Genomic DNA, 12220 nt, shown 5'->3' with positions numbered 1-12220 from the left:
CTTACATGAGATGTAGCACCAACTTTCTTGTAAGCCTTGCATCTTAGACAATGATTTTGCTCCAGTCCAAAACATGCAATGCTTTGAAAGATAACAATTGAAGAAGAAGCAAAAAGATAAATAAGTTAATCTATGTTTATACAAACGAAAGTTAAAATCGAATCAAAAATAATAAAATACATACCTATAATCTCTTCTTTGTCAAAGAGTTTCAAAAAATTCTTTGTACACAACATTTTTAGTTGTGTTCATGACATTTCCATCTTCATGCAGTATAAGTATTTTCAATCCTCTTTTAGTTTTTACTCTAGAAATAGCAACTCCTTTAGACTTTAGTCTGTTGCTTCTTTTGATATGCAAATGGATTTCCATTTTCTTGGTCTTCAAAGGTGCATTAATATTCAAAACATTAGAGTTTATGTTGGACAAAACCAAAAGGGTGCTTAAAAATGAAATTTACTAGCAGTGTTTATTGCAATTTTCCCTATATAATGCCCATGAAATTAAAGTGGTTACGTGAATGATTGTCTATATTCTTCAGCAGACTAAAAAAACTCACATATGATTTTGTTTATGTAGTGTAATTCAAGAGAACAATGAAGTGTTTTTTTATCCTGTAAGCAACCTTCTAATGTTGTTGTACTGTCCAACTGCTGAGACAAATGAACTGTGTGAATGATAAAAAAAGTACTTACAAATTGAATTTATTACCATTACTAAAATATTGATAAGAATAATGACATGTTACCCAGGGAACATGCCTATTTTAATGGTATCTCAATTTATTTTCATCTCCAAAAGTGTGAGATTGTAAGAATTCGGAAAGGGCAATGCAAAACATATTTAATTGCAGCATTGTTGTATGGTGAGATCAAGCAATGGTGGAGCTCATAGATGGGGAGAATATAGATACAAGTCACGTGTGACACAGTTGAATGATATAGCTCATTCTGATAAAATAAAATTTACCATATGGAGAAGTCCACTATTACCTGTGCTATTCAAAGGGACAACACATTTTAAATATGCTTGAGGCCATGAATTTTAATTTTTTGAGTACAGAACTTAAAACTGGGCAAAAAACAGAGAAGAGAACTTTGGTTGTGAAGATAAGATACACTTATGGAGGGGAGATAAAGAGCCTACTTACAATATTCTAGGTTGCAGTAGCTTATATGCTACAAAAGGGTTTCTCTCTAATTAACAAGAGAGATGTAAATCAGCATGGACTAAACGCTACCATTCATTCTTACCTAACCATTAATCATACAACTAACTTTCCCACAACAAGGTTTATAATTAATATCAACCTGAAAAAACTTAACAAACAGAACATAATATATATATATATATATATATATATAGTAAAATCACATTTTCTGACAGAATGTCGTGCTGTGGATTAAAAAGAACAATAAACCCTATTTTTCAGGCAAGAACCTTCTACTTCTATCTACGGTTCTAATTTCAGAGAGTAGTGAACATTGTAATCAATTAACAAAAATACTTCTCAACTGATTTTGTTGTCATTAATCAAAAATTGGTAACAATACAGTCTAATGTTCAAGTATGTTATAGATGGAATGCAATTTCTGACTATTGAATATAAGGCTACGGATAGGAGGAGATCTGACACCATTATATTTTAGAGGTTTAGATCATACGTCACTTTTATTTGAACTGAACTCACTTTAGAAGGTGGGACTCGTACTATCCACTATGACATCTTACATTCATCCTTGAGAAAGTCCTACAAGGCAACACCATATGCCCCTGTCTCTCTATTGGTCCCATGATTCATATCTGATAGCTTTCCCCTTCAATTATTTATGTAGACAACAATTTCAAAGAATTCTTTCATCTTTATATATATTCAAGCCTGCAAGCATTAAGCACAACAAAAATCATTCACTTCCCAAAGCATTTGAAGTTCAAAGCTTGCATCTCACAAAATCTTTTTCCATTATTCCCAAGTCTCAATACTTACAACAATGGGTTTTCGTTTACCTGGTATGAGAAATGCATCATTTACTACAAACCAAGCATCTTCCAAGGGTGCGGATGTGGCAAAGGACTACCTTGCAGTGTATGTTGGAGAGAAAATGAAGCGGTTTGTAATTCCAGTATCATACTTGAACCAATCATCATTTCAAGACTTGTTGAGCCAAGTGGTGGAAGAATTTGGGTATGATCACCCAATGGGTGGTTTAACGTTTCATTGCAGAGAAGATCTGTTCTTGGATATCACTTCTCGCTTGATGAGTTGCTAATCCATGAAGATTAGATTGATGTAAATGTATAGACACAATTTTTGTAGCATACTTTCTTGCTTTGAAAATACTGTCTCCATTTTTTTTCCCATTACGTGGGGCGGTACAGAAAATGTTATGCAAATTTTTATACATGAAGAGTTTTCTTGCATATTTTCTTCATCTGGCATTCTGATCTAATTCTGATCTACAGAGTTGTCGAATAAGAGATTAGGTAGTTGTCTCTAACCAAATAATTCATAATGTCTCAGATTTAAGTTCTGCTATCATCTCTACATTTTATAATTAAGTTCAATAAAAATAATAATTACATTGTAAGAGAGAGGAAAAGAAGATAAGTTTTAGAAAACATCATCGATGCAATACAGAGAAAAACTCATTGAAGTTATAAGTTAGTCAATCTTCATATATGTTAGTCAAGCAGCGACACAATCTTAGCATGACGATGTTAGTTGGTTTTGCGGCTACAACAGGATAAGGCAGTGACGACTTCTCCACTATTTTAATATTCTTCAAACCTTGAACTATTTTAAGATATTACCATCTTTTTTGGGATGAAAAAATAAATGTTAGTGTCTCCAGAAAACTGTTACAAGTTAGAGAAGGCAAAAGGGTAGTATAAGATTCTCCAGAAAATGTAGAAAACGAGAGTGCCAAAGCCAAGAGTGTGTACTTGCAAAATATCATGTGGTACTGTCTTCGGTATATTAAGCATAAAGTAGAATACAAGCGTGTAACCCCACCTTATCAGACAATAGCCGACATAAAGCCTCAACATGCAACTAACCTAAGGTCTATTTATGCATTAATCCATATTCCATATTTTTCTCAAACATGCTTTAGCCATGTTTTGTTCACGTGGATTGATGTTGAAGCACAGCTGGATGATACATTTTGGGTGATGAATTATATGGCAACAATAGTGAGAGATCATACATATACTTTATTTCAATTGGATTCTGTTTGAAAGATGGAACTTGTGCTATCTTCTATAACATGTCATATTGGTCCCATGATTCACAGCATTTTCCCCTCAATCATTCAAGTATCAAACTATTCTTACAAACTTTTCATCTCTCTATATATGTATATCGATGGCTGCAAGCATTTAGGGCAACAAAAAATCAGTCACAACCAACAGCATTGGAACACAAAAAGTAGCATCTTATTATATTACAACTATCTTTCTCAACTTTCTCTCCCAAAGTGTCAATACATCAACATGGGTTTTCGGTTACCTGGTATCAAAAAGGCAACCCTGGCTGCAATACAAGGATCTTCAAAAGTCTTGCATGTGTGCCAAAGGGCTGCCTTGCAGTCTATGTGGGAGAGAAAATGAAATGGTTTGTGATCACGGTATCATACTTGAACCAACCTTCATTTCAAGATTTGTTGATACATTTTGGGTGATGAATTATATGGCAACAATAGTGAGAGATCATACATGTACTTTATTTCAATTGGATTCTGTTTGAAAGATGGAACTTGTGCTATCTTCTATAACATGTCATATTGGTCCCATGATTCACAGCATTTTCCCCTCAATCATTCAAGTATCAAAGGATTCTTACAAACTTTTCATCTCTCTCTATATATGTACATCGATGGCTACAAGTATTTAAGGCAACGAAAAATCAGTCACAACCAACAGCATTTGAACACAAAAAGTAGCATCTTATTATATTACAACCATCTTTTCTCAACTTTCTCTTCCAAAGTGTCAATACATCAAAATGGGTTTTCGGTTACATGGTATCAGAAAGGCAACCCTGGCTGCAATACAAGGATCTTCAAAAGTCTTGCATGTGTGCCAAAGGGCTGCCTTGCAGTCTATGTGGGAGAGAAAATGAAACGGTTTGTGATCCCGGAATCATACTTGAACCGTCTTAATACTATGAAGATGAAACTGAATTAGATGTATACTAATTTTGACACATTTTTGTATCAGTTTATTATCTTGAACATGTTCTCTCTCAAGGTTTTTGTTATCTTACTTGAGCAACTGTATAAAAATGTTCATCTGAATGAGATATTTGGTACATGAACCTTGGTCTCACACATTTTCTCTTCATGTATCAAGTTGAGTCAGGGATACTGCGCTTTTAAATTGGTTACAATTTATGATAAATCAAATTCTATGATTCCAGTGAATAAGAAGTCAAAGACTCAATTAATAAGTGTTTGCTAACACTAAACGTAGTTACTCAAGTCAAAACATGTATGAAAAACAATTCCTCCTGATAAGTTACTCTGCTTAAATTCAAAAGGAATGCACCGCGATAAAGAAAAATTGATATCAATGGTGACTTAAATATGAAATCTCACTTCCAATACGAAGAAATTACCTGATGAAGCTTTCAAAAATCATAGACCGAAAATCGTGTGAACAAGTTTCCAGAAACTTCAGACAAACAGACGAAAAAAGAGAAGACGCACGATAACATAGATCATACAAAGACCAGAGAAAAACAAGAGTATATTTGTATATTTCTAACCCTGTAGAATTATAAAGACGCAGAAGGATGACAAATGGTTCAAATCAACAATCAAAGCATGGGAAATTTCGATTACTTGCCAGGCATGTTTTTTTCACTTCACAGACCACCAATCGAATCCCCTTTGAAATCGTTAGGGTTTGCAAACTTGCGCAAAGAAGCAACCTCTTACTATGACAATCTCACATTTGCAATCGAATGAATTCACGTTGAGTTGTACTATCTTCGAGCGGCTACAACGAAGAACTGGGCATGAGAAACCTTGAATGGATTTCGGTTTTCTCCCTTCACAATTTAGGGCTTTGGGCTCTATTAGGGTTCTTGCAATATTTCTTGTTATTCTTTCATATCACATTTGGGTGAGGAACAAAGAGGAAAAGAAACAAGAACGCGATCGGGTAGATTGGTGGTTATAGACGAGAGTAAGGAGAAGGATGTTGTATGCTGTGATAGAGTTGGAGAAATCAAAAATGGAAGAGAGAGGATTTGAGGAACGAGAGAGTTTGAGAAACAAGAATGATCTGAGTGAGGAGGAAATTAGAAAATCAAAACTTTATAGGGAAATAAAAGTGTTCCCGCCCAATTCTTTTTACTGAGAGGGAAACGAAAAATTTTAGAGACAGGATTTTTTTTTTTTAAATTATTCATTTATATCAAATACTATTATGTATCAATTAATTACAAAATGTTAGAACTATTAATCTACTGATTAATCCTTGTTCTTTATACATTTAGTTATTAAATTACTTTTTATATAAATAACAAAATTTATTGCATATACCAATCTATAATTTATAATAAAAATTACTTTCTATATAAATAACAACTATATTGTATATACGAATCTATAATTTATAATAAAGATTAAAATATTGGTTTAAAATTTTATAAAAAAATTTGTAACTGATTACTATATTAAACATATTTTATAAAATCATATTTATTTTAGTCGTAAATCAGTTACTAAAATATTATATATTAAATTATATTTTAGTGACTAAAAAATATTTGGTATCTAATTAATATATTAAAAATATTTTATAAAAAATAATTAACACTGTAGTTTTGACCTTAGATTTATGTCATTTTCGGTGTTACTGTAACTTCTAATTAGCTTGATTGACCTTTATCTTTTTCAGTAGTATTAGAAGTTTAGAGTTTACGGTTTAGTGGATGATATATTTTAAAATGATACAAATATTAGTTTTTTTATCTTTTGTAGATGTAATATTTTTGGTAATGACAATGAATGTTATCTAATAATTTATATGATGAAAATATAATGTCTTTAATTAGCAAGTGTATGATACATAAAATAAATTAATTAAGAACTTAATAAAAACATATTGTTGTTTTGAAAACCATTGTTGCTTTATTTCATTTTTTTCTTTTGTTGTCTATTTTTCTATCTGCAACAACCAACAATAAACAAATGATTGATACAAATAAGTATTTTATGACGAAGTGTTATCAAATTACACCTCTTTGTTCAAGCTGTTTTCAATGATAACAATTGAAGAAGAAGCAAATATATAAAAAGTGTTAATCTATGTTTATACAAATGAATCGATTAAAATAAGAATAAAAAATAATCAATTATATACCTATAATGTCTTATTTGTTAAACATCTTAAAAAATTGCTTTGTACACAAGTTTTTCTTTGTTTCAGAACCTGTTTTCAAATGGTTGTGTGACTTAAAAAGTGTAGGATATAAACAAAATAAAAATAAATCTTTGATACAAGAAGAATTAGGTAGTAAACAGAAGACTCACTAAACTCCAACTCAATTAATGACTGCCTCTGTATAACAATTTGAATAATTTATCATTGTCAAGTTCGAGTGAAAAAAATATGCATAGTAAAAAAATATCAATTTCAACTTAGTTAAGTCCAATCAAACCTGATATGTTGGTACTTTAAGAAACATTGTTGTTGTGTTTAATTTGTTTGTTCTGTTACCCAGGGAAAATGCCTATTTTAAAAAGAACAATAAACTCTATTTTTTCAGGCAAGAACCTTCTACTTCTATCTACGGTTCTAATTTCAGAGAGTAGTGAACATTGTAATCGATTAACATAAATACTTCAGAACTGATTTTGTTGTCATTACTCAAAAATGGGTTACAATAGTTACAAGTTAGAGAATTCGCCTATTGTACAAAATCTATCTTCCAATCTATTTCAGTATCCTAAAGTGTTAAATGTATTTCCCCTTTAAGCAAGAAGTTGTATGTTGGAAAACATCTTCATTGCAAGGAATTGTGAGGGCACCCATGGGATGATCATATCCAAACTCTTCCTCAGCTTGACTCAACAAATCTTGGAAGGAAGGTTGGTTCAAATACGATATTGGAATCACAAATCGCTTCTGTTCCTCTCCAACGTACACTGCAAGATATCCCTTTGGGACTTGTACAGATTTTGAAGCTGCTTGCCTAGAATTAGATGATGCCTGTCGAATACCAAGTAAACGGAAACCCATTTTTGAGCTTTTGATGAGAAGAAAGAAGAACAATCAAGATTTAGAAGGAATGGACCGAAAAATTGATGCTTGAGAATGGGATAAAGATAGTGTATATATAGTTTTAAGGACTTCCTAGAAACAGAATTAGAAGGCAAAGAGTGTTAAAAGATGGAGGGTATACACATGAGATATCATGTGGTTCTGTCTTGAAAGCCTCTGTCAAGGATAAAGCTGTGTAGACATGTGTAAGCCCACCACCTTATCAAACAACCGAGACGTGCCTAAGTGATATTAAACGTTTATTCATGCATTAATTGGTATTTCATAATGGTGTAAACATGCTTGGGACATGTTCTCTTCAGATTGATAATGCAGCCTAATGTTGAAGATGGAAAGTAATTTCTGACTTGAATTATAAGGCTACGGATAGCAAGAGATCATACACCATTATATTTTAGAGGTTTATAGAAGGTGGGACCCGTACTATCCACAATAACATGTTACATTTATCCTTGAGAATAAGTCCTACAAGGCAACACCATATTACCATATGCCTCTGCCCCCTCTGCCTTCTCTTGGTTGGGAAGCACTGGTTTACTTATGTTGTGAAATATATGGGAATAGTCGAGTCTTGTTAGTGTTGTTGTATGCCTTTCTAATTGCTGGGAGAAGTAAACATTGAAATGAAAAAATAGATAGAAACTTAATATATGAATTCATCATCATTACTCAAAATTTGGTAATAATAGTTACAAGTTCGAGAAGTTGCCTACTGTACAAAATGTCTCTAAAAAGCTATGTCAGTCTCCTAAAGTGAGATCTATTGTCCATTAATTGAAGCAAGAAATTGTATGGTTGAAGACTTCTTCACTGCAAGGAATTGTAAGGCCTCCCATGGGATGATCATATCCAAACTCTTCCTCAGCTTGACTCAGTAAGTCTTGGAATGATGGTCGGTTCAAGTAAGAGATGGGAATCACAAAACGATTTTGTTTCTCTCCAACATACACGACAAAGTAGCCCTTTGGTATGTCTTCGGATTTTGAAGTTGCTTGTCTTGCTGTCAATGATGCCCGTCGGATGGCAGGTAAACGGAAACCCATATTTTGAGCTTGTTTAAGGAAGAACAACAATCTCAAATTTACAGAGAATGAATCTGAATTTTGATGCTTGAGGATTCTGAACGCTTGTGTAGTTTTTGAAGGTATAGGATAGTGTATATATAGATGCTAAAAGAAGTACTTGTATTGAGATATCGCGTGGTGTTGTCTGAAGTACTTGTGTGAAGCATAAAGTAGGGTGCAGGTGTGTAATCCCACCTTGTTGAACAACGGGAAACATTAAGCCTCCACATGTTCCCAATGAGACGTGGCTCAGTGAAGGCCTAATTCTGATAATGGATTAATTGGTATTCCACGTTTTGCCAAACATGCTTGGAACATGTTTTCTTCACGTTACCTAATGTTGAATTACAGCTGGATAGATAAAATTATGAGATAAAGGACAGTGAGAGATCATAGACCATTATATTCATGAGATGTGATATCATAAGTCTAATCTATTTCAAGTGGATTGGCTTGGGATAGTGTACTATCAACTATAACATCTCCCATTAATCCCTAAGAAACACTTCTAAGACAACACCATGTGCCCTTTCTCTCATAACGGTCCCATGACTCTTATCTCATAGCCCTCCACCCTTAATCATTCAAGTATCCAACGATATCCCACAAAACTTTTCATCTATATATATTCATAGCTGCAAGTGCTTAGTGCAACAAAAATCATTCACATCAATCCTAAGGCATATTAGCTTCAAAAACGAGAATCTCATTTACAACTCTCTTTTCTCAACTTTCTCTTCCCAAGTATCAACACATAAAACATGGGTTTTCGTTTGCCTAGTGTCAAGAAGGCATCCCTTCATACAATCAAAGCATCATCGAAAGCTGTGGACGTGCCGAAGGGCTACCTTGCAGTCTATGTTGGAGAGAAAATGAAGCGATTCATGATTCCTGTATCATTCTTGAACCAACCTTCATTTCAAGATTTGTTGAGTCAAGCCGAGGAAGAATTTGGGTATGACCATCCATTGGGTGGTCTCACAATTCCTTGTGGAGAAGATGTGTTCTTAGATATCACTTCTCGCTTCAATAGCGGCTAACTGCATGAAGGTGGAACTAACTTAGATGTAGACATATACTAGACACATTTTTGTATCAGAGTTTCTTACCTTGGCATCTTCCCTTTGTAAAAGAAATTTCATCTGAATGATAAGCTATCTCCACAAAGTTTTTGCTCACATTTGCTCACATTCTCTTCATCTTTCATCAATCAGATTTGAATTCAACTATTAACTCCGCATTTTATTACAAAATTCATTAAAAAAAACTACATAGAAATGATAGGAAGATAAGTTTAAAATGAAATGACTGATGTAACACAAATAAAACGAAGCATTCATGAAAATTATAAACTTTTGTTAACCTGAACTGCTTTGGTTTCACCTGGATATTTCTTTGTGTCAAGCAGTATCGCCATCTTTCCATGATGAAGTTCGTTGGTTTTACAGACAAAACATATGATATTCTGGTTTATGGTTCACTAATTGAATGTTCTTCAAACCTTGAACCAGTTGAAGAAATTTTAGTCACCTTCTTTTGGATGGAAAGAGAGATTAAGAATCTTAATCCTGGAACAGGTGATAAAGTGACTACCATATTTTATATAATATATAGGAATGTTATCCACTGAAATTAATAGGAACAACAAAACTTCATTTGAAGTCCATTATAACAGCCATGGCTCGGGAAAAATCTCGTGCATGATTGGAACCACGAATTTTTAATTTAACACATGTTAATAAAACTTCAAAAGTATTTTAAATTCATCCCTCATAAATTGATGCTGTTCGTTGACCATAGCGAAACACTATTACTCTGCTCTCCGTGATTGTGCAGATCTTGGTTTGTTAGGCTGAGGAATTTGTGAGAATAATCAAGTCTTTTTGTTGGAACATACAACCTTTTAGTATTGTCTAGCATTCTAATTGCAGGAAGAGGTGAACATTGCAATGACAAACAAAAAAAAGTTAGCAAGTGGAATCATCATCATTGCTCAAAATTTCATTATCATTTTTACATGATAGAGAAGAAGCCTATTTTACAAAAATGTCTCTACCAATGTATGTCAGTATCCTATAGTATGAAATTCATTGTCCACTCAAACAGTGAGTTATATGTTTGAAGACATCATCACTGCAAGGAATTGTGAGGCCACCCATGGGATGATGATATCCAAACTCTTCTTCAGCTTGACTCAATAAATCTTGGAATAGAGGTTGGTTCAAGTATGATAAGGGGATCAAAAACCGCTTCTTTTTCTCTCCAACGTACACTGCAAGATAGCCCTTTGGAACTTCTACAGATTTCCAAGCCCGTCGGATAGATGGTAAAAGGAAACCCATTTTTTTGCAAAGAATGAACCTAAATTTTGATGCTTGTGGATGCCAACGGCTTGTGTTGTGTGTGAAAGCAAAGAATGGTCTATATATAGATTTCAAGATTCTCTAGAAACCAAAGTTGTGGAGAAAATGACAGTTTAAGGTAAAAGAGGGTGCATATATGAGATATCACATGGTTCCATCTTTAGTACTTCTATCAAGCATAAAGTAGGGTACAAGTGTGTAGGACCTTATCAAACAATGGCCAACATAAAGCCTTCACATGCATATGTAATCAAATGAGTCATGCCTAATTGAGAACCTAAGGTCTCTTCATGCATTAATTAGTATTCCATAGTTCTGGAAACATGCTTCGAGCATGTTTTGTTCACGTGGCCTGATGTTGAAGAACAACTGGATGGTATATTCGGGCTGATGAATTATAAGGCCAAAGATAGCAAGAGATCATACAATTTTGAAATTTTGAAAGGTTCATTCACTTTATTTCAAGGGGATTCACTTTGAAGTAACATGTCACATTGATCCCTCAGAAAGTCTTTCATTTCAAGGGCACACCATATGCCATTCTCTCCCTGTTGGTCCCATGACTCTTATTTCATAGCCCTTCCACCTCAATCATTCAAGTAGCCAACTATATCCTACAGAAACTTTCATCATATCTATATATACACTCATCTCTGCAATCATTTTAGGACAACAAAACTCAATCACAACCAAAAGCCTTTGAACTTCAAAAACTAGTATCTTATTTTCAACCTTCTTTTCACAACTTCCTCTTCAGAAGCATCAAAGCATAACAATGGGTTTTCATTTAGCTGGTATCAGAAAGATGTCTCTTTCAGCTTTCCAAGCATCTTCAAAAGCCATGGATGTGCCAAAGGGCTACCTTCCCGTCTATGTTGGAGAGAAAATGAAGAAGTTCTTCATCCCTGTATCATATTTGAACCAACCTTCATTTCAAGATTTGTTGAGTCAAGCTGAGGAAGAATTTGGTTATAATCATCCAATGGGTGCTCTCACAATTCCTTGCAGAGAAGATGTATTCTTAGATACCACTTCTCGCTTGATTAGGTGCTAGTTCCATGATGATGAAACTGACATAGATGTACAGTAAACTTGATCCATTTTTGTAACACTTTCTTTCCAATAGTTTTGTTACCTTAATTGCTGAGAGTAAAAATATATTCATCCGAATGAGAAGTGTCCTATTTTAACCTTTTTCTCGCATTAATTTGAGTTCATTTATATCAAATGACTATTAATATGTATCAAACTGAAATAAAACTATTGTCAACAAATTCATAAGATAAGCTTAAATAGAAGCCTTCGTAAACGTGAATCGCTTTGATTTCGTCAGACTCATCTTTGTGAACCATCCCTATTCAGTAGTCACTGAAACATCGGAGATGACATCCATATAAAGTCTCTTTGAATCAAATAACTAAATCACTCATACAAGGGAGGCATCATTTCCTTATGACAAAACAATTCTTCATTTGTTTCAGTTAACCAGCAGCATCATTTTTC

The 12220-nt window shown here is 33.7% G+C and overlaps 6 protein-coding genes across 6 annotated transcripts; 3 read left to right on the top strand and 3 right to left on the bottom strand.

The window, feature by feature from the left end:
* The first annotated feature begins 1991 nt into the window (after nt 1-1991).
* On the top strand, nt 1992-2430 carry LOC146881935 (auxin-induced protein 6B-like). Its single transcript, XM_085669500.1, has one exon. It carries the CDS (start codon nt 1992-1994, stop codon nt 2268-2270), a length of 279 nt encoding a protein of 92 aa, XP_085525626.1. The 3' UTR covers nt 2271-2430.
* Nucleotides 2431-6877: 4447 nt separating this feature from the next.
* Nucleotides 6878-7605, bottom strand: LOC146881934 (auxin-induced protein 15A-like). The gene has a single exon (XM_085669137.1). The coding sequence runs from the start codon at nt 7246-7248 to the stop codon at nt 6964-6966; it is 285 nt and encodes a 94-aa protein (XP_085525263.1). The 5' UTR covers nt 7249-7605; the 3' UTR covers nt 6878-6963.
* Nucleotides 7606-7933: 328 nt separating this feature from the next.
* Nucleotides 7934-8493, bottom strand: LOC146881933 (auxin-induced protein 15A-like). Its single transcript, XM_085669144.1, has one exon. The coding sequence runs from the start codon at nt 8331-8333 to the stop codon at nt 8061-8063; it is 273 nt and encodes a 90-aa protein (XP_085525270.1). The 5' UTR covers nt 8334-8493; the 3' UTR covers nt 7934-8060.
* A 495-nt stretch (nt 8494-8988) lies between these two features.
* LOC114169656 (auxin-induced protein 15A-like) lies at nt 8989-9532 on the top strand. Its single transcript, XM_028054907.2, has one exon. It carries the CDS (start codon nt 9116-9118, stop codon nt 9392-9394), a length of 279 nt encoding a protein of 92 aa, XP_027910708.2. The 5' UTR covers nt 8989-9115; the 3' UTR covers nt 9395-9532.
* A 789-nt stretch (nt 9533-10321) lies between these two features.
* Nucleotides 10322-10740, bottom strand: LOC114169665 (auxin-induced protein 15A-like). Its single transcript, XM_028054916.2, has one exon. The coding sequence runs from the start codon at nt 10694-10696 to the stop codon at nt 10442-10444; it is 255 nt and encodes an 84-aa protein (XP_027910717.1). The 5' UTR covers nt 10697-10740; the 3' UTR covers nt 10322-10441.
* A 428-nt stretch (nt 10741-11168) lies between these two features.
* LOC114169659 (auxin-induced protein X10A-like) lies at nt 11169-11913 on the top strand. Its single transcript, XM_028054910.2, has one exon. The coding sequence runs from the start codon at nt 11493-11495 to the stop codon at nt 11769-11771; it is 279 nt and encodes a 92-aa protein (XP_027910711.1). The 5' UTR covers nt 11169-11492; the 3' UTR covers nt 11772-11913.
* Nucleotides 11914-12220: the final 307 nt, after the last annotated feature.

Source organism: Vigna unguiculata, chromosome 11, assembly GCF_037176805.1.
Source record: "Vigna unguiculata cultivar grain cowpea cultivar isolate G323 ecotype 2 chromosome 11, ASM3717680v1, whole genome shotgun sequence".
NCBI lineage: Eukaryota > Viridiplantae > Streptophyta > Magnoliopsida > Fabales > Fabaceae > Vigna > Vigna unguiculata.
The sequence above is the reverse complement of the archived record's forward strand: the minus strand, read 5'-3'. Positions and strand labels throughout refer to the sequence as shown.

Bases quoted from the DNA above. Each gene is read 5' to 3' on its own strand.
- LOC146881935 (XM_085669500.1), top strand. From the start codon at position 1,992: ATGGGTTTTCGTTTACCTGGTATGAGAAATGCATCATTTACTACAAAC.
- LOC146881934 (XM_085669137.1), bottom strand. From the start codon at position 7,248: ATGGGTTTCCGTTTACTTGGTATTCGACAGGCATCATCTAATTCTAGG.
- LOC146881933 (XM_085669144.1), bottom strand. From the start codon at position 8,333: ATGGGTTTCCGTTTACCTGCCATCCGACGGGCATCATTGACAGCAAGA.
- LOC114169656 (XM_028054907.2), top strand. From the start codon at position 9,116: ATGGGTTTTCGTTTGCCTAGTGTCAAGAAGGCATCCCTTCATACAATC.
- LOC114169665 (XM_028054916.2), bottom strand. From the start codon at position 10,696: ATGGGTTTCCTTTTACCATCTATCCGACGGGCTTGGAAATCTGTAGAA.
- LOC114169659 (XM_028054910.2), top strand. From the start codon at position 11,493: ATGGGTTTTCATTTAGCTGGTATCAGAAAGATGTCTCTTTCAGCTTTC.